Raw genomic sequence first — 22,133 nt, forward strand, 5'->3', positions numbered from 1 at the left:
ACTGAGTGACTGAACTGAACTGACTCCTTGAGGAGAGAGAATCTAGTTTGTCATTATTGATCTCAGGGAACCTAATGAGGACAGGGAACAATTTTAGCGTCTTCTTGAAAAATGAATTCATTTTTTCCCTTAAATATATTCAGTTTTATTGTGACATTAGATTATGAGAGCTTGTGAAAATCACTTTTAATGACTTAGTTTCTGTCCCATGTGCTTCTTTATTTTCCATGCTTGCCTGAGATTTCAGTTGATCTCATTGATCCATCCATAAAAATGAAAAAAGGAAAGTATAAATGCTCCTCTTTTGAAATGAGTTCTCTCTGCAGTAAGAAGATAATTATACCAGTGTAGATGGGCTAATGAAATTATTCAGGCTCAAGTGCTTTATTTTTGGCTTTTGAATGGATTAGATGAGTCACATATAAGCAAAATTATCTGGATAATTATAAGCATTCTTTATATATTATGTGAACTAGTCTGTGAAGCTGTTGCTGGTAATTTGTACATATATATGCATGTTAGAGCAAGTGCTTTCCATGGTTATGGGATCCATCTCTAGATTTTTAGGTCAAGAATGCCGTTAGGTTTTGGTTGTGTAGCATACTATAGTGCTGTGTTAGTTCCTCGGTTGTGTCCAACTCTTTGTGACCCCATGGATTGTAGCCCACCAGGCTCCTCTGTCCATGGGATTCTCCAGGCAAGAACACCGGAATAGGTTGCCATTCCCTTCTCCATTTGGTGGTGTACATCTTTGCAGGTATTTTAAAAAGTTATTTATTTATTTTAATTGGAGACTAATTACTTTACAGTATTGTAGTGGGTTTTGCCATACATTGATAGGAATCAGCCATGGGTGTACATGTGTCCCCCATCCTGAACTCCCCTTCCACCTCCCTCCCCATCCCATCCCTCAGGGTTGTCGCAGTGCACTGGCTTTGAATGGCCTGTTTCATGCATCGAACTTGGACTGGTGATCTATTTCACATTCCTCTATATTACGTCCTCCCTCTGTTGTTGGAAACACTGCCGTGTGTTTTGCATTCATGATTTCTAATCCTTAGACTATCCCTGAAATGTAGGTGTTATTATTTCATTATTGCAGATGAGATAACAGAGGTTTAAAGAAGTTAAGTGATATGCCCCAGAGGATAAGTGGTCCTAAGCTCCACCTTCAGATACTTAACTCTGTCTGACTAGGTTACCCATAACTAAGATCCCATTGTGATCTTTTATTTGGCAAGGTTTCTTATCAGATAGCTCACACTCGAACTGAAGAGCCTGCTTATGACTATTAGCTTGGCTTCACTAAAGAACAGTTTATCTGATTGCTCACATTTCTGCATTGGCCCATATAGACAAGCTGTCAAAGTGTTGGTGGGAGTATTGACATTTCACTGCCTGTGTAAATGGACATATCAGTTTGTAGGAAAGCTTAGGTTTTAAAAAGCATTCCAGCACTGGAAGTGAATACTAAAGCTACTAGATGATGGATGACCTGCAGGATTTAAATCTGGGTCATGAGAAACCTGGGCATTTGGGAATTGAATGAAGGTGGAAATAGAACTGGTGTTTCAGTCTAAGTTATCCAGAATTTGATGTCAAACAACTCTTCCAACATATGCTTTCTCTTTTCCCCATGGACCCTCAGGTTTAACTGCCTTCCACATAGCCTGTATTTTCCTATCACTATACCTTTGTTGACACTTGTATTGACTGATATGCCCTCCCTGGTTGCCACCAGTTCCTAATCTTTCTCTTTCTCCTTATTGAGAGCCTTCTACTCTCAGATTAGGTCCCCAGAGAGCTTTCTCTTGCCTAAATCACTACAGGATTCTCTATTTGAAACACACAGTACTTGACATTTACTTTTGGACTAGGTTTTATCTTTTTGTATTTATAGCTCATCTCTGTTATTAATCATGAACTCTGGGGGGATAAATCACAGTATCTTCCTTTATATTTATCGCATTAATCCTTGGATGTAATACATGCTCATCAAATAGTAGTTGATAATTTTATAACTCTTGAAGGCAGGATTTTTCTCAAAGCATATTGATAAAAATAAAATTTCTGGGAGAGATGCTCCCCCAAAAGGAAAACCACTAGTCAAATAAGACTGAAAAATATTACATGTTATTTGCATCAAAGGGAGTTTATGTGATAATTGGCATTTTTAACACTCACTACTCTCCAGTAATGAGACCAGTTTTACTATTTTAATCTAGTACTTCTCAGCTCCACCCTCCCTTTTAAAATAAGAACCTTCAAATATTTTATTCCTCAAAATGTTCTTTGCAAGACACTGCTTTGAAATGTTTTTGTGTAGAAATTATGCTCATAATATTCACGAATGTGGAAATTGAATTTTGGTTAGATGTAGCTGGTATGTTTTGTTTGACCTGCCTACTTCTGTACTTGGGGAAGCCCTCCCCCTAAGTTATATTGGGGTGTGTGTGTGTGTGTGTGTGTGTGTCTGTGTCTGTGTCTGTGTCTGTGTTAACCTGTAGTATACAGTGTGGATTCAACAAGAAAATAGATTGAGACTGAAAAGAGAGTGATTTGAACTGGTCTTTCAGCGTGATTATCTGCTAGAATCTCTATTACTTCCTATAATATGCTTGAAAAGTTTTATTTGTACCTCAAGGGCAGTGAGCCTGGCCTCATTTACAAATATGAATGCAAATCTTAGGAGGGCACTAGTTTCTCCTCCAGGGAGTCTTGCTCACTGACAGCTTATTTTATTTATTTGATTGGCCAAAATGTTTGTTCAGGTTTTTCTGTAAGATTGGGGGTGAAAGAACTGAATGAACTTTTTGGCCAACCCGTACTTCCTTTAAAAAGAACTATCCTATGGTTCATGGAGACACCAGAATTTTTGGAATCAGAAAGTTTTCATTTGCTTTCCTACTCGGACCTGTGGGCAAGTTTTGTGACCCTGAGTTTCCTTCCAGAGCCACTGACTCCTCATCTGCAAAACAAGATGGGTCACACCTGTCTCTAGGAGCATCTTATGAGGACAGTGCCTTGCACAAGGGAGATGCTGCATAAGCACTCGTCCCTTTGCACAGTTACTTTTTGTGTCAGATTATGACAGGAGAATTTCACGGGCATAAAGTCACAAAGAGGAAACTGCCTGTCTCCTGGAGCTGCCATTCCACATTTCATGTTGTTGCTTCAAACCATAAATGTTTTTACTGTTGTTCATGTCTTCTGTATTTATGAGGTGACTGTGAATGAGGGGATAGTAAGAGTGGAATTGTTATCTATAAAGAGGAATATTTGAATTCCAAAAATAGTGGATAAATAACCTAAAAGAAAGTTTAGAAAAAAAATTCATTATAATCATTTGTGATATAAAATAGCAACTTAGAAATGATCCCCTTGGCTGTGTCTGTTAATTGTAAAACTCCATTCCCTATTACTGTGTGTGTGTGTGTGTTTGTGTGTGTGTGTGTTTTGGTTTGAGTAGTTCATCAAAAGGGGAATAGATTTGGGAAAACTGTGGGCTTGCTTTCACCATTTGTTTCAACATAGTGTATAATTTTAGCCACAGGTTCATTTCCACTGTGGTTTTGGATTATTTACCACTATGCATAAATAGAATAAATAAATCATTGTGTAATAGTCTTCATTAAGAGTGCATATTTAGAGATGGGGCTTCCCAGGTGGCACAGTGGTAAGGAATCTACCTGCCAGTGCAAGAGGTGCAGGAGACACGGGTTTGATCCCTATGTTGGGAAGATCCCTTGGATTAGGAAATAACAGCTCATTCCAGTATCCTTGTCTGGAAAAGTCCATAGACAGAGGAGCCTGGTGGGCTACAGTCCATGGGGTTGCAAAGAGTTGGAGATAACTGAGTGACTAAGCACCCACATATGCATTTGGAGATGAGAACACCCAACAGAAAATCAGATTGATAACTTGGGAAGGGGGTACAATAGATGGCTCAGGATAAATTGTTTTTTCAGGTCAGCAGATGCTTCTAGCTCCAGTTTTGCAGAAATGCATGTACTTGTTACATGTGGTTGTCAATAGCACGTCAGTCTTGTCCCCAGCCATCTAGGCTAAATTGTTCCTGGAAGAAGCCCACTTGTCCCAGGATGACAAAAGGCAGTTTTCCTATTGTATCTACGTTTCTCAATGCCAAATTATCTCCTAAAAGTTTTTCTTGACATAAATATTGTGAACAGCTGAACAACAACAACAGAAAAACAATATTGGTTTAGCCACAAGGTGAAGTCTTCTAAGCTAAGCTGAAGTAATAGAGGAAGAGATGAATCTAAGTGTTCCTGGATTGGCCTCAGTTTTACATTCATCAGCATCTGTCTTGATCTGGTTGATTACAGGAGAAGATGTATCAGGGAGTCTCTGCCCAGCATCTCCACCTCCTGAACAGACGGCATGTGAAATTCCCTGCCGGATGGATTGTGTGGTGAGCGAGTGGACAGAGTGGTCATCTTGCTCTCAGTCTTGTTCAAATAAAAACTCAGATGGGAAACAGACCAGGTCAAGGACTATCCTGGCATTGGCTGGAGAAGGTGAGTAATAGGAAAGGTTTCTAGTCCCTAAATCTTGGTAAACAATTTGTTTTCCAAGCATTTCTCTCTAATCCCCTAGTTAATCTATGTTGGGTTCCCATAATTGACATGACTCGTTTTAGTAAAGAATCCGCCTGCCAATGCAGAAAATGCAAGAGACGTGGGTTTGATCCCTGGGTCTGGAAGATCCCCTGGAGTTGGAAATGGCAACCCATTCTAGTATTCTTGCCTGGAAAATTCCATGGAAAGAGGATTCTGGTGGGTAACAGTCCAGGGTTCTCAAAGAGTCGGACACAACTGAGTGAGCACACACGCACGTATCATAGTACTCACGCACATACAGGTCATGGCAGGCAGATGGGTGTTAGTTGTTATATGTTTTTAGGGAAGAAGACAAGACTTCGTTGGTAAACATCCAGCTTCTGATAGCTCATGCAGTTGGGAACATAATTGGAATGTGCCTGGTAAAATGAGTTCAAAATTAGGAATCAAGAGATGTGGCTTCTTGACCTGGAGCCACCACTAACACTGGCACAGTACCTGATCTGCATGCCCTCATTTCCTGCTCTGTCAGGCTGGCACATTGTGAGAGGGAGATAGATGGAGGCTGTGAAAATGGCATTGAAGAAGCTAACATGTGCTATGGGAATGTAAACGGGTGACTTGAGGACAAATTAGAGGAGCAGCTGTTTCTATCACTTAGAGCAGTGGTCTCCGTCCCCAGACACGCCGGCCACTTCATTTCTTTTAGGCTCTCCCTTGGCTCTCTGCCAACAGCTCAGTGAGGCCAACAGAGCAATATGGCCACTTGCTTTGAGCAATTCCCTTTAAGATAAGATTCTGTTCTGTGATCATAGGAAATGGGGCCAGGTTCAAGAGGAATGAAGATTTTCACGTTCTCAAAGTGCAGTGGCTTCCTCCTTTTGTCTGTTATTTTTATGGAAGGAGAAAAAAGTCAATAGTGTTTAATGGGGGAAAATAACAAGAATAACAAAATCAAGGTCTCAAATCTTCTCAAGCATTTGGCCCACTGAATAAATCATTATGCTATGGGAGAGTCAGGGGAAAACATCAATGCTTTAGAGAAATACTATTTTTTACATAGATATAAAATTGTGAAAGAGAAGATAGTAATGAAATGTGATTGTCTGACTCACCCAGGAGTGTAGGGACGCACAATAGTCTGGTCTCCCTGCCAGTGGATAACACATTGTCAGATATTATTTCAGAGTTTAAGGGTGAGCTCTCTCCTGCCAAACTTGAAGAGAGATTTCTGGATTTCTTAAATTGCAGTAAAATGCACTGCTTGAGGGAGGATGGATGTCTTAAAGTGGCTCTTTGAGAAAAATCATGCTGTCTTAGGAAAGAGAGCCCATATGATGGTAATGTGTGTGAGTATTTGTGTTTGAACAATACCACTTCAAGGTCATGGTCTATTATATATAACTGGCTAATTTATGTTGGCATAATAATATTAAAATAAAAGCAGGTATCTTTGGGATTTATCTCAGAGATACATGGCACAGAGGTGAGCAGTAGAATCGATTGATCTTTTTCAAGCAAGGTTTTTTCAGGGCCTCTGCTACACCAAGGGGTAGTGGGAACAAACAGCAACAGGTTCCCTAACTTGCTCACGTACGTGGGGGTGATAGTAAGGGTGTGTCCAAGGGTTGTGGCTGGAGGGGTAGTTTAGTTGCTTTGCCCACCGATTAATGTTGTGGGAAGGAGGCATGTACAGTAATCTGCTTTTGCTCCAGGCTCTTCAAAAGTGACAGTTGGATTTTTAAATCTCTCTGTATCTTGTGTTCCGAATTTGTCCCAAGTGAGAGTGCACAGCATTATTTTTAGTCCCATACAGTTTCTTTGTATTTTGTTGCTGGAGGAGAGGTATGTCCAGGTGAACTGATTTTTTTTTTTTACATACTGTTGCCTGTTATTGAGGAGAGAAAGGTGCAGTATATTGTCCTCAGGTTGTTACTTATGACAGAAGAACCATGACCGTAGAATCAGAAACATTGTACAGTGGCTCAGGGAAGATTGTACCAAAAGGCCATCTTTCTAGAACATTAAAACAGGAAAAACAACAATAATGACAGGAATAACAGCAGCAATATGCTAATAACAGCAATAACTATGCATTCTTTTTTCTTTTGATATTTGCAGGTGGAAAACCATGCCCTCCTAGTCAGGCCCTCCAAGAATATCGCTCATGCAATGACCATTCATGCATGCAGCTCTACTGGGAGACATCGCCTTGGGGCCCCTGTTCTGAAGACACATTAGTAACTGCCCTTAATGCAACCATTGGCTGGAATGGAGAAGCTACATGCGGTGTGGGCATTCAGACACGGAGAGTCTTCTGTGTCAAGAGTCACGTGGGACAAGTGATGACAAAAAGGTATGATCAATAGTTTATTGAAAGTACATAGGATGATTGCATAGTCGAGTGCTTTTAGTCAGATGCATTTTTGAGCACTGAATATGCCCCAGTTTGTACTAGAGTAAGAGGTTTTTGTTTTGTTTTGTTGAAGTCTCGTCCAAAGGTAGACACTTATTCTAAGTTCTAATATATGCATTCATTGAAGGATAACAGTAAATATAATGCCCACAAATTTGAATCTGTTTGAATAATCAACTTTTCTATAGTTGATATCAGTATTTCTGACTCTTTTCCAATCACATGATGACTAGGTCCACAACAGGGTAGGTTATGTACTTTGAAATATAGGGCTGTGTTATACTCTTCTTTAGATCCCATTGACCTTGTCTGAGGCGAGCCATAAATCCATACAGCCATTTTGAATAGACTACTTCATGCCCTCCAGTAGGTTTAGAATCTCAAGGCCACTCTGTTCTGCACATAGAAATGTAAATTGAAAAAAAAAATGTAGGAGAATTTGAAGATGGGGCCTAGGATAAGAAAAGGCTCAGGAATAACTGCAAGTGATGGAGGAAAAAATAGTAATTGACTGGAGAACTCAGCTGTGGGGGTTTCTTCTCTAGACCAAATAAGAAAACATAACTCTTCTTTAAGTACATGCAGGAAGGCTCATGGAAAAGAAAAAGTAAGTGACCTAGTTATAAACAGAGACTGGGTGACTGGCCTGTCCATAGAGATTTGCAAGTGGCCATGCTGAAAGACCCTACCCCAACCACAGTAGTGGTGGGTAACCAGGATAGGTTGGTCCAAGCCTTGGTCTAGTGTCACAAATTCCTCCAAAATTTTTAAGTTGAGAAAATGAACTCTCTCTTCTTTCTGTTCATGATGCTTTAAGTATTTGAGTGGAGAGTTGCCATGCCATGGTCATGCCTGGTGGAAAAAGCAGGAAGAGAGAGTAAACCTTTAGAGACAGAAACTGGAACAGAACAAATATCAAGTTCTGGTCCCTTCTCACTTAAGTGCCCTCCTGCTTTTCCTGGCAACATAGGCAACTACATTTGCTCTTCTGCCTAATTCAATCCAGTTTGTGTTGCTGGCATGGACAACTTAAACCTGATTAACTTCATCTCAGGGCACCGTGATGATAAGCTCTGGGCCTTATCCACAGTGTCATGGAAACTACTTGAGCTGTGTGTAAGGAAAGTCATAGAAGCTCAGTTAAAGGAAACAAACTGCTAATGGCAAAAATAGGACAGATTGGCCAGATGCTGCTGGTGTTGGAGCATCAAATGAGCAGATGGCTATGAAAATGGAAGGGAAGATAAATCTGGCTTGAAGCACAATCCAAAAGACTTCCTCTCTTTCCCCTCCTAAATGTGGCTTCCAAAGGTTGGATGTAGCTGAGGCTGGATCATCTTCCTTGTTGCCACTGCAGATTTTAGAACCATGACTGGCATGTCATTATTGTCCGTAAACATTTTTAGAATTCATGAATTAATTAGACCTGTGTGTAGGAAAGTGAAAAGATATGACAGGGGAGGGATATGAGCTGCAGAACCTTGAGAAGCTGATGTTTATCTTTTGCTTTAAGAAGAAATATTTTGTCTACCATGATAAAGTTTGGCAAAGGGGACTGCCATGAAAAGTAATAAACAGATCACATGGATGATCTTCTGCTCTTGTTCACTCCTAAATGTTAATTCTGCTTTAGCATATAACTCTGGGTTGCTTGTGATATTTTTAGAACATCAAATTATATCACTTGTATGTTTTAACTTACCTGGTATCCATAACACCATGTGGACCAATAGAGTCAATGGGAGATATAGGGAAACATGAACAATAATGTTTGCATATCACTTCATTCAGGTGATAATCTAATTCTTGGAGTTATGGCAAAATCCTGAAAGGTTTACAAAGATATTATGCAAATGAGAGAACTACTTTTATCTTGAGAAGGATTGCAGCCCTGATAATGTTCATTTTCACAATGCAGATTTTTCAACTGCTTAAAAAAAGATGCCAGAATTATTAGCTTGAATATACAAATAAAAATAAACATAGCTTAGATATAGGAATAAATGCTATGTGAAATGCAACAAACTGTTAAATTAGCATTCCTGAGGCCTGATCTCCCTTCCATAAAACTTTTCACCTCTGGGCCAAAATAAGAAGTATATACACTTGATATGAATGTAGTTTATTTTTTTCTTAGCAAAGGAGCATTATAATTGAGACTGACAACTACCAAATACATTATTAAACCTATTTAGACATGAAAGATTGGATTATATGTTCAAATAGCCCTCTGCTTCCTTATCTAGCCTTATGATTACATTGAATGATAGTTTTTTTTTTATAAAAGTTTCTGAGCTCATCAGCTTATACAAATATTAACTGAATGATATTTTGTGACCAGAAGAACCACAGAGTCAAAAGGTTATAGTTTAAAACATAATACACAAATACATACAGATTTGTTTGATAATTTTCATAAGACTAAAATATTATTACAGTGAATAACCTATCATGTTAACTTGGTTTTGCAACAGAGAAAAATGAATTGCACAGATGTTTTCCCTAACACACACACACATACATGCCCACACATAAGGACATTGCTAATTACTTTTTGCACTTTTAATGAGGCTAGAGACTTAACAGCCTAGTTTTAATTCTTACTGTATGTCTCCAAACGATCCTGCTAAATAAGAGGAGGCTGCATTGACTTAAGTAAAGTTAATTAAAATTCTTGAGGTTAATGAGATTAATTGAGCTAAGAAAATAATACCTAGTGTCCAGTGAAGCACATAGTGAGATTATCAGCAAGAGAAAGTATCCTTTGCTTTGCCCTTTCAAAAAGTATGCTTTTGCTCTTTTTTATGTGAAAGCAGTTGTAGAGAAAAAAAAAATTCCCTGCCATTTGTTAAATCCTTTGGGTGAGGGTAATGGCAATAGGGAAAGAAAATATCCTAAAGAAAGAGTGGCCTTCAGAGTAGAAAAAGAGAAATGTGTCTCCATAGACTGGATGGGCTTAACAAGATGTGTTTGATACTCTAAACCCATTGTACTGGGGTGCACAGAAATCCTTGCAGTTCTTTACTTCCCAGCATTGGGGTTCTGGTTTCCTTGTACTTATATAGGTAAGAATGTTACCATTGTATGAGTAATAGAACTGATCACATCAGAAAATGAGGACTAGCTAGGATGCAACTCAAACAGGAATGAAAGCTTGAGAGCTTATTGGGATATGTGGCTTTGTTTCACTACTCTTTTTCTTTTTTCCCAGTTGCAATGTGTGAAAAAATAATAAAGATTAAAATCACACAACTCAGAACCTTTCAAAAGTCATGTAAGGCACTTTCTGAAAAAACACTGGGCATTTAGTGAGGCATAGTGATGGGGAGTTCCATTAACACATTGAATGTTTACAAAGTTGGCAGGTTGGGATGTCCCCTCAGTCCTGGGATTGAATGACTGTGTTTACCTCATGATTATGGGCACATAACAGAAATGGCAGACCCCTGTAGATAAGTTTGATGCCTTTTGGCACAGGAATGGAAGCCTCCAGGGCAACCAGGAGGGAATTGTGGAATACTCCAGTGCAAGTTCTGGAAAAATATATGTGTTGAAAGGAAATGCATTCACCCTTTTAGCAAGAGTATTGCCAATCTAAGATCAGAGTGTTATATAACAGTAAAAAGTATAAATTATGACAAAAGGCAAGAAGCCATACTGTGTTTACTAGCTAAAATGTGAATCCATATGTTACCCTAGTTTTTAAGGTTTCAATTTTGTTTTGGAAATGACTGGATAAATTTGCCTTATTTCCCCAGGGATTTGTCTTCAGGCTCCGATAGCATAGAATGCTTTTCAATCATTCAGTTAGTATTACTAAATATTTACACAACATTAAGATCTGGCATTTTTAAAGAAATGATACAAAGTGAAATGTCTACCATGAAGGCATTAAAAATTAGTATCTATATAACGCAAGCCTATGTGTGTGTGCATACGCACACACACACACACACACACACACAGAAAGCCAGCAGTGCAACAGATACCAAAAACCTTCTTTTAGTCAGTGTTAGTAAACGATAAATAAAATAAACATTATGTTTCTTAGGAGCTATGTGGAACTTAGGAACTTATGTGCTAGCAACTTAGCACATAAGTTGCTAATGGTCAAGGAGAGTATTCTTGATGATTCAGAGAAGATTTATGAAAATTGAAAATGTGATCCTGGGAGAGGTAAACATCATGTAAATAGAAAGGAAAGGAAATTGATGTCTTCTAAATCAACGCCATTGGCAGAAAAAACAAAAGGTTTCTCTAGCAAGAGAATATTTGGCTCTTATCAGACCAGAAATCACACTTCAGGAAAGCCCTTAGTTCATGGCCTCTATAAAAGCAAGATAACCTGAGTTTGAGCTTTGTCCCTGAGGGGTTGATAGTGTTTCTCTCTTATGGATTTAGACGAAGAATACTGATAAAGGGGACCATGATACGAAGAATTATGCCCACTGAGTGTTTATTGTGAGTGATGCTAATAAATCAGAAATTTAGAAGTAGGCCATATCAGTTCCCCAAAAGAGATTAACACCCCCCTTACACAAAAATAAAAACCAAAACCAAGGGACACAAGGACACTTTGGGAGGTGTGGGATAGGTCCATCACCTTGCTTGTGGACATGGTAACACAGGGGTTTGCATATATTCAAACTCCTCAAATTAAATGGGTGCAGTCCTTTCCGTATCAGGTATACACAGAGGTAAAGAATCTGCCTGCCAATGCAGGAGACGCCAGTTTAGTCCCTGGGTTGGGAAGATCACCTGGAGAAGGAAGTGGCAGCCCACTCCAGTATTCCTGCCTGGGAAATCCCATGGACAGAGGAGCCTAGCAGGCTATAGTCCATGGGGTTGCAAAGAATTGGACATGAGTGAGCACACACACACACACGCACACACAAAAAAGAACATAACAATATACCTCAATAAAGGTATATTTAAAAGTTGAAAAAGAGATTAAAACCTACTTCTAATTGAAATGAACAAAGTCCCTGCAGAATAAACCACCCTCTCCAGAAAGCCTGAAGCCAAGCCAGCACCACAGGCATTTCTGAGCTGTTTGTGATGTCTGAGCATGTCCTGGCTGGGTTCCCTGTACCCTCAACCCCTGCTGCCCCACTGGGAACACAGGAAATTGACATGTTTTAGGTTGCACTTTCCTTTCCAGACAGATACCAGGCGAGATTGGAGGGGAGATGAACTAAATAGCAGTTCAATTAAATTTTAGTAGCTTTCAAGGGATGAATAAGGAACTTGGGAATGAGTTTAGTGCTTTTTGCTAGTTCTACTAAAGCATGACATCAGTTTTCCTTACCAGAATAGCTTGTTTAAATAATACTCTATGCTCTAAAGACACTGGTTTTTCTTTCTATTGTTATGTTCATTGAACTGACCTATTTGATAGACAGTTTTTATGTGTATATATTAAGGATGATTAATAATAAGGCCACTAATAATTTGTTGAATAGTTCCTTTTCTGTGAGTATATACATTCCCATTTTAATTTGTTTTCAAGTATTATATACTTCTCTATGTTATTATACAAGTATAATAAAATAATACAAAGGGACTGATGGTGAAAATTGGCCGTACTTTCCTCCATTTAGCATCTCACATCCCAAATACAACCCCTTTTTAATGATTTTTGTGTTTCATTTCTTCCTTTCTCTGTCTTTATTTTGACTGGATAAGCGTTCATGTGGTTCATAAATTATAACAAAATACAAGGAGACATATAATATACAGTGATAAATGGCCTTGCACTCAGCCCTGCTCTCATCCATCCCCTTCCTGCCTGCTGTCCTGCTCTTGGTAACCACTTTATTACTTTCTTGTGCTAAATCGCTTCAGTCATGCCCATCTCTCTGCAATCCCATGAACCTTTGTCCATGGAATTCTCCAGGCAAGAATTCTGGAGTGGGCTGCCATACTCTCCCCTCCAGGGAACCTTTCCAATCAAGGGATCGAACCCGCATCTCTTATGTCTCCTGCCTTGACAGGCGAGTTCTTTACCACTAGCACCACCTGGAAAGTCCTTCCTACTTTCTTACCTCCCTCCATTGTAGAGATAGCATTATGGCTACCAACCACCAAGTGTATATCCTTACCCCCCTCCCTTTCTGATGCTTTAGTCTCTGGGTCAAGAGAAATGAAGTTTGTTTTATGCTCTGCCTCCTGCTCTGAGTCCTTGGGCAAGTAGCTTCTACTTCTGGATCTTTCTCCTCATGTCTGTAAAAGGAACAACAGGGTCTCAAACAGAACTAACACAGTGTTTTTAGTTCTGAAATCCTATGGTTCTGTGTCAAACTACTTACTTTCTCCAGGAGTCATTGATCAAGTCTTTCACATTGGCAGATGTCCAGAATCTACTCGGCCAGAAACTGTACGCGCTTGTCTGCTCCCGTGCAAAAAAGACTGTCTCGTGACGGCTTTCAGTGAGTGGACTCCCTGCCCAAGGCTGTGCCAACCAGGTAGGTGGATGCTGTTTCCTTACTGCTCTCTGCTTCCTGACCGCTTGATTGCCTCCTCCATTAATGGAGTCAGTGAGAGATGAGGGAGCAAGCACTCCCTTCTTTTCCTTTTGCATATAACCGAGGCAATGAAGTTTGTAAAATTTGTAAATAAAGTCTTAGCTTTCTAGAACCATTGTGATTTGGCAGGGAAATATATTTGGTTGTTCTATGCCATGATTTTACAGCTGTGTGCTGTAGGAGTTCTTGTCTTTTGTTAACACTGTTGTGGTATTTTGAACAGCCATTTAAATGTAGCATGAATACTGTCACAATTTATTTGTGGATCCTGTGTGCTTAAGCCTGACTCCAGGCATCTTCATTAGAATGCAGGGCCTTAAGCACTATGCATACATCACTGATAAATATAAGCCTATGGAAGAAGAGGGGCCAATACATTAAAAAGTATTGAACAGGTGCAGAGTCAGAAATATATGATTTGTATTTCTTTACTCTTAATGGTGATGCTTTATACACTTGGATATATTTGGAAGGCTATGATCCAGGATATTTAATAGCTAAGTCCTGACAAACAAAGAGGAGCACTTTTGTAAAATGACTGCCTTTCTTAGAATGGGTCTTCTCCCCCACACCTGTTTCAGTTTCCTGATGAGCTAGTTCCTGTGGAAATATAAGAACTCCTAGTTCTAAGGCCCTGTTTTGACCTAAGATCTGGAAACAATAACTTGATCCCTTTTCCATAGTCTCATACTCTTGTCTTGGGACCTGTGGATCTCACTGTTGCCAGAGTAAGAAAAGGCACACCCAGGGGAAGGAAGGATGGAAGAGTATTAACACTAGTGCTCAAAGCAAAGTGGGTCTCATCCACACCTCCCTGGCTTTGTCTTGGCAATAACATCCTCTCATTCAGGGCCTGGCTCTTCCTGTGTCTCTGCATTAGCCCCCTGGAAGAAGGGAAAGGAAAGCAGGTCATTCTGCACAGAGAGAACCTGCCACAAATGCTGAGCTTATTAATATGTTTCCTCGGAAGTCCAGCCTTGTGCATCTAGGATCCCCCGGTTGTTCTTTGACTTACGCATCTTCATGGCAGTGACATGATGTTATAGCAAGCACTGACACAGCGCTGCCACTTCAAACCACCTCTCAGTGATTGGCAGGGGCCAGTGACAGCTCTTGAAGGTTATCATCATCAATGGCTTATATTGCGCTGGTGAAGTACCCACATAAAGTTTTTCTGACTGTACCATTTCATCTTTTTAATGATCTTCTGTCACAGTGTTAACAGAATAGCATCCAGCAAATGTTGCTTATGGGTAGAATCAGAACTAAACATATTGAATATAGAAGAGCTTGGAAAATACAATGGGATATTTGTCTGACCTTTTGAGGGGTAGAGACAGCAATCTCTTTTAGGAACTCTCCAAAACTTGTTTTCCTAAATAAAAATTCAAAGTAATTGAGCTGAATGAACAGGCTTTGTGGAGTAGCCAGGGGAATGTTATTTACAAACAGAAAGGGACAGAAAAACTGTGATCTTTATTCTAAACCATTTGAAAGGCAACATCTAGGAGGATGGATTTTGAAGTTTTAATAGTAATGTACCTGAATAACATTCAAGCTTTTAAAGATAAGTCTTGGAAAAATGCAGGAAGATAATATATGAAGATGGAGGTTTATTGAAATGCAGCTGTTTCTTTTAGTTTCTGTCTCGTAAGAGATTAGCATAATTCCTCTGTTAAATGGCTTTAAGAAAGGAAAAGGTTAAATTAAAAATAATACCCTACTGGCAGCCAGATATTGGTGTTAGAGCTGTCAAGGTCCCTTGACACTTAAGGAGGCATATTAGTTTTGTTGAGTCTGTGTGCCCCAGTGGCCAGAGATTCCTTTAGCTACTGCTATTGCACGCATTCTATTAGTACTTTTGAGAAAATTCTCTCTGCTGCATGAGCATCTTCTCCTAGCACTGTGTAAGGATGGAGGAGTCATAAGCCAGTGAAATAATTGCTCTTCTAGCAATTTCAGATTTTACTCCAACTTCCAGAGATTCAATTAGTTATTTAAATGGTTGGCATTATAATGAAAATAGTTCTAAGCCTCTGTGGTCTCTTTTTAGCCTCCAATTTTTAGATAATTCTTTTCACAGCCAGACAGTCAGGGGACCTGGAGAAGCATAGATTCAATTTTCAGATTTCTTTCAGTTTCAATCCTATTTACCCTGATGTTTAGTTCATACTTTGGGACCGATATATTATTAAATAACTGTGGGTTAATTAGGGGAGACTATGATAAGGAGGTTATTGGAGGAATTGGTATTGCTAATTCTATGGTTTTCAAATTGTATTGACTCTGAATCACCTTGAAGCATTATGAAAATGCAGGTTTTCAGCTTCATGGCTAGAAATTCTGATTCAGTAAGTATGAGATGTTTCTAATTTTTGTGCTGTAAGAAGTCACAGCTGAATGGTGATGTATTACAGTTTCACCCTTAAGATAAAAAAGAATCATAAATCTGTGAGCAAATGCTACTTGAACTCTAGGCACACAGCCTGTTTTTCAGCTTCCTGAATGCACCATATTCTTCCCAGCTCAAGCATGCTGGAGTACGATGGCTAAGAACAGAGGTGCCGGAGGCAGATGGCCAGAGCTGAGTTCCAAGTTTTGCTCTGTGACAGTGAATGCATTCCTTAATCTCTCTGTGCCTCAGTTTCCTTATCTGTAGAACAAGGTTCATAACTGCATCCACCAAAAAGGAAAATACTTAAGAGCCCACACTGCCTTGAATGGAGTAGTATTCCTGTCGGGGCAAGTATTCCTGTCGTTGTTCCAAGCCTCTGCATCTGCCTTGTGGGATGCTGGAACTGTGTTCAGCTACCTCTCCTTGGTCCTCCAAACTCTGTATCAGCACAGAACTGCTGTAGCAGCCTTTTTTGGGGGATGTTATGTTCATCTTCCTAACTTCATTAGACCCTCCCCATCCTCTCCCCATCCACATTAACTAGATCATCCTACAGCATCCTACATATCCCCTTTATGACACCCCTATACTTATCCTTCCAGGTTAATGTTGCCTTCCTAGACTACAAGTCCACAAATGCAGGGGCCACTTCTGTCATCTTCACCACAAGATTCTTTAAACCTGGCATAGTGTAGGGTATAGTTGTCACTGAATAAATATTTTTTGAATGGACAGATGTGCCATAAAGAGAGAGGAAAGTGTGTCTTTGAATCCAGGAAGTAGATTCTCTGTTCTTGAGAATGTCCTTCAAAACATACTTTGGAAAATAATGTTTTAAAGCAATATTTATCAAATGTAAATGCTTATACAAGTCCCCAGAGGATCTTATTAAAATATTATGTAAGTTCTAATTCAGTAGACCTGGACAGGACCTGGAATTAGACCTTGGTATAAGCTCCCAGGTGATACCTGTATGTTGATTACAAAATTCCAGAGGTAAGGGTAGGGTAAGTTAGACATTTTTGACCAAGGCCATGACCTGAGCAAAGTTATAAGGTGAAAAGTGTAGACTAGGGACAGACTAAAAGATGGGGACACCGGTAGTGTGGGTTGAGGGGTGGAAAGAAGTGATTTAGCCTAAGTTGAAAGGTGAGAATGGGATGGGGTGGCAACTCAACTAATAAGGATGGAGGATGTGAAGATGGATGAGTATGAGAAGCGTTTACATTCCTACCCCCAAATTTTCCTACACAATGGGATCATTTAGCGATCTCTAAAATGTCCCAATGCATGGATCCTACTGTAAGACATTATTATTTAATAGGTTTTTTCTATCACCAAGGAAATTGCATGATTACATGACTCCAAAACCAAATCCATTCTAAACCTCTCAGAAAGCCAAGGTGGCTTCCTAAGGGCAAACTGTCCCCAGAGTGGTTTGGGTCTTAGCAATGGATAAGTTGTATCAGGTTTTATTTGGTCCTGGCTGGGCTTATGATCCAGATTCTTACAACTTAAAAGTATTCTGAAGCCATGAATAATCTCCAACTGGTAGCTAGTCATGCTTCCCATCTTTTTATTCCTGTTCATCTGAGTATCTCCTTAAAGGATTAATAGTAGTCCCACATTCTTCTAAGCAAATCAAATAGCTATCAAGCTGTGGTCCTATTATGGACTCTCCAAATTTTAAGTCCCAGTAAAAACATTAGCCAAATAATCAAGAATCATTTGGTGATATTCTTGTTAATTTCTCTATTCTTCCTTCTGTCTGTAAAGCAATTCAGTCAGTTCAGTTTCTCAGTCATGTCCGACTCTTTGTGACCCCATGGACTGCAGCACCCAAACCTTCCCAGTCCATTACCAATTCCCCGATCTTGCTCAAACTCATGTCCTTCAAGATGGTGATGCCATCTGACATCTCATCCTCTGTCATCCTCTTCCTGCTTTCAATCTTTCCCAGCATCAGGGTCTTTTCCAATGAGTCAGTTCTTTGCGTCAGGAGGCCAGAGTATTGCAGTTTCAGCTTCAGCATCAGTCCTTTCAATGTATATTCAGAATTGATTTCTTTTAGAAGTGATTGGTTTGATCTTGCAGTCCAAGGGACTCTCAAGGGTCTTCTTCAACACCACAGTTCAAAAGCATCAATTTTTCAGTGCTCAACTTTCTTTCACGGTGCAACTCTCATATCCATATATGACTACTGAAAAAAAAATAGTTTTGGCTAGACAAAACTTTGTGGGTAAAGTAATGTCTCTGCTTTTTAATATGCTGTCTAGGTTTGTCATAGCTTTTCTTCTAAGGAGCAAGTGTCTTTTAATTTCATGGCTGCAGTCACCATTTGCAGTGATTTTGGAGCCCAAGAAAATAAAGTCTGTCACTCTTTCCATTATTTTCCATCTATTTGCCATGAATTGATGGGACTGGATGTCATCATCTTAGTTTTTTGAATGTTGAGTTTTAAGCCAGCTTTTTCACTCTCCTCTTTCACTTTCATCAAGAGGCTCTTTAGTTCCTCTTTGCTTTTTGTCATAAGGGTGGTGTCATCTGCATATCTAAAGTTATTGATATTTCTCCCAGCAATCTTGATTTCAGTTTGTGCTTCATCAAGTCTGGCATTTCTTATGATGTACTCTGCATGTAGTTAAATAAACAAAGTGGCAATATACAGCCTTGACGTACTCCATTCCCAATTTGAAACCAGTCCATTGTTGCAGGTCTGATTGTAACTGTTGTTTCTTGATCTGCATACAGATTTCTCAGGAGGCGTATAAGTTTATCTGGTATTTCCATCTCTTTGAGAATTTTCCACAGCTTATTGTGATCCACAAAGTCAAAGGCTTTTTAGTGTAGTCAATGAAGCAGAAGTAAATGTTTTTTTCTGGAATTCTCTTGCTTTTTCTATGATCCAATGGATGCTGGCAATTTGATCTCTGGATCCTTTCCCTTTCTAAAGCCAGCTTGAATATCTGCAAGTTCTTGGTTCACGTACTGCTGAACCCTAGCTTGGAGAATTTTGAGCATTACTTTGCTAGCATGTGAGATGGACGGAGGAGCATGGTGGGCTGCAGTCCATGGGTTGCGAAGAGTCAGACACGACTGAGCGACTTCACTTTCACTTTTCGCTTTCATGCATTGGAGAAGGAAATAACAACCCACTCCAGTGTTCTTGCCTGGAGAATCCCAGGGATGGGGAGCATGGTGGGCTGCTGTCTATGGGGTCTCACAGAGTCGGACACTACTGAAACAACTTAGCAGCAGAGATGAGTGCAATTGTGCAGTAGTTAGAACATTCTAAGCATTGCCTTTCTTTGGGATTGGAATGAAAACTGCCCTTTTCCAGTCCTATGGCCACTGCTGAGTTTTCCAAATTTGCTGGCATATTGAGTGCAGCACTTTCACAGCATCATCTTTTAAGATCTGAAATATCTCAGCTGGAATTCCATCACCTCCACTAGCTTTGTTTTTAGTGATGCTTTCTAAGGCCTGCTTGACTTTGCACTCCAGGATGTCTGGCTCTAGGTGAGTGATCACACCATCGTGGTTATCTGGGTCATTAAGATCTTTTTTGCATAGTTCTTCTGTGTATCCTTGCTGCCTCTTAATATCTTCTGCTTCTGTTAGGTCCATACCATTTATGTCCTTTATTGGGCCCATCTTTGAATGAAATGTTCCCTCAGTATCTCTAATTATCTTGAAGAGATCTCTAGTCTTTCCTATTCTATTTTTTCTTCTATCTCTTTGCATTAATCACTTTGGAAGACTTTCTTATATCCTTGCTAGTCTTTGAAACTCTGCATTCATTCAGATGGATATATCTTTCCTTTTCTCCTTTGCTTTTCACTTCTCTTCTTTTCTCAGCAATTTGTAGGGCCTCCTCAGACAACCATTTTGCCTTTTTGCATTTCTTCTTGTTGGGAATGGTTTTTATCACCACCTCCTGTAAAATGTCAGGAACCTTTGTCCATAGTTCTTCAGGCACTCTATCTATCAGATCTAATCCCTTGAATATATTTGTCACTTCTACTCTATAATCATAAGGGATTTAATTTAACTCATACCTGAATGGTCTATTGGTTTTCTCTATTTTCTTCATTTAAGTCTGAATTTTGCAATAAGGAGCAAAAATAAAGCAAATGACTGAATAAATATTCAATATTATTTGCTTAATAATAGCTGCAATTTATTGTAGAGGTTCTTGGTCCCAGGCCTGCCCTGGTGGCTCAGACTGTAAAGAATTTGCCTGCAGTGCAGGAGATCTGAGTTTGACTCCTGGGTTGGGAAGATCCCCTGGAGAAGGGAATGGCTACTCATTCCAGTATTCTTGCTTGGAGAATTCCATGGACAGAGGAGCCTAGTGGGCTGCAGTCCATGGGGTTGCAAAGAGTTGCACACGACTGAGGGACTATCACATTCTTTTCATTTCTCAGACCTGTGAAGTTTTGTTTTGTTTTGATTTTCAATGAACAACTTTCTGAGACTCACCTCATCCCACGTTAGAATCTCTTCATGTTAAAGGGACATTTTCAATTTTAAAACCTACCGTTAGTGACATCTGTAATGGGGCAGGGATGAGACACACTCATTTAGTACTTTATCCTTTCAGGGTATCTTCAAATACGTTTTAGCCTATCATTGATAATTACCTGGTTAGCCTTTAGAAATTAATTATCTTGGCCAATGATCTCATAACCATCACACTTAATGGTTTTACTTTAAAGTCACAAATCAGGACTGATTTTCCAAAATTTATCTCCAGTTACCTTTAATGAGTTTCACTTTAAAGTTTCAACATTTAATAATACAAATATTAAACAGGTAATAAAATTAATATAATGCTAATAGAAAATGAATGAAATCGCTCAGTCATGTACAACTCTTTGTGATCCCATGGACTGCAGACCACCAGGCTCCTCCATCTATGGAATTCTCTAGGCAAGAATACTGAAGTGGGTAGCCTTTCCCTTCTCCAGGGGATCTTCCCAACCCAGGGATCAAACCTGGGTCTCCCGTATTGCTGGCAGATGCTTTACCATCTGAGCCACAAGGTAAATGGGAATTCCCTGGTGGCTCAGGGGTTAAAGCATCTGCCTGCAATGTGGGAGACCTGGGTTTGATCGCTGGGTCGGGAAGATTCCCCTGGAGAAGGAAATGGCAACCCACTCCAGTATTCTTGCCTAGAGAATTCCATGGATGGAGGAGCCTGGTGGGCTACAGTCCACGGGGTCACAAAGAGTCAGACACAACTGAGCGACTTCACTTTCACTTTCAATAGAAAATATTACTAATTAATAGAATGTAGTCTTATGTGGCCATCACCAAGTAAAAATGATCACCAGCTCATCGTTACCCTTGTTTTGCTTGTATTACTGTTATCCGTCTTTTCATTGCCAGTGGATATTTTTGTAATGATTCCAAGATGTGTATATCACTTCCATGGAAGGTAAAAATATGTAAGTGTTAATGTTATTTGACAGTTTGGTAGATAAAATGTGGCATATTCAAAACAGCCTTTCTCATAGATTCCTAGAAACTATGGAGCTAATGATTATTTGTAAATTTATAGTAATTTTAATAATTTAAAGCTGAGGGGACTCCTTTAACCTTCCTTTCTGAGGAGCAAGCTGATGAGCAGTGTCATGGTAACTGGAAGACCGAAGGCCAACTGCTGCTGGGATTTGCTAGGACACTTCATTTGGTGGGGTCCTTTGCTCTTGCATCAGACCTCCTGGAGTTACATCCTGAGTTTCCATTATCAATGACAGCTTTTTTTTTTTTTGCAATGTCCAGGTGGTGTACTATATGGTGTTTAAGAGCCTGGAATCTCAAGTTAGACTCCCTTGATTCAATGCCCATTTCTACTGTACAAGTTACTTTAGACTCACTTTCAGTTTTGCTGTGTTTCAACTTTCTCGTTTCTAAAATGAGATAATATCTAAAATGAGATAACCAGCCAATTCATAGCCTGGTTATAAGGATTAAATCAGGACGCATGGCAGAAATTTCAATGGTAATGATGATGTAAGTTCCTTAAAATCTGGTAACTTTTCTTTCACTATGTTGTCACCCTGCAGTGCCTAGTCATCCACATGCTAGTATTACGGCACTTATTTCCTGTCTGTGTTTTTCTTGGACAGATTATAACATCCAGAGGGCACATCATGGGCATTCAGTAAGTGTTTTGAATGAAGGAGTGAATAAACTCCATATCTTTCCCATTA

General features: G+C 39.6%; 1 protein-coding gene across 1 annotated transcript in view; it reads left to right on the forward strand.

Annotated features, from left to right (window-relative positions):
- The window catches only part of THSD7B (thrombospondin type 1 domain containing 7B), an 889,260-nt gene that overhangs the window by 405,872 nt on the left and 461,255 nt on the right, over window positions 1–22,133 (forward strand). Inside the window, exons 7-9 of the mRNA XM_040228521.1 lie at window positions 4,347–4,538; window positions 6,702–6,936; window positions 13,345–13,460. Of these exons, the coding sequence (XP_040084455.1) occupies window positions 4,347–4,538; window positions 6,702–6,936; window positions 13,345–13,460 (543 nt within the window). The remainder of the gene's footprint in view (window positions 1–4,346; window positions 4,539–6,701; window positions 6,937–13,344; window positions 13,461–22,133) is intronic.

The sequence above is a fragment of the Oryx dammah genome, unplaced genomic scaffold (genome assembly GCF_014754425.2).
Source record: "Oryx dammah isolate SB20612 unplaced genomic scaffold, SCBI_Odam_1.1 HiC_scaffold_27, whole genome shotgun sequence".
Taxonomy (NCBI): Eukaryota; Metazoa; Chordata; class Mammalia; order Artiodactyla; family Bovidae; genus Oryx; species Oryx dammah.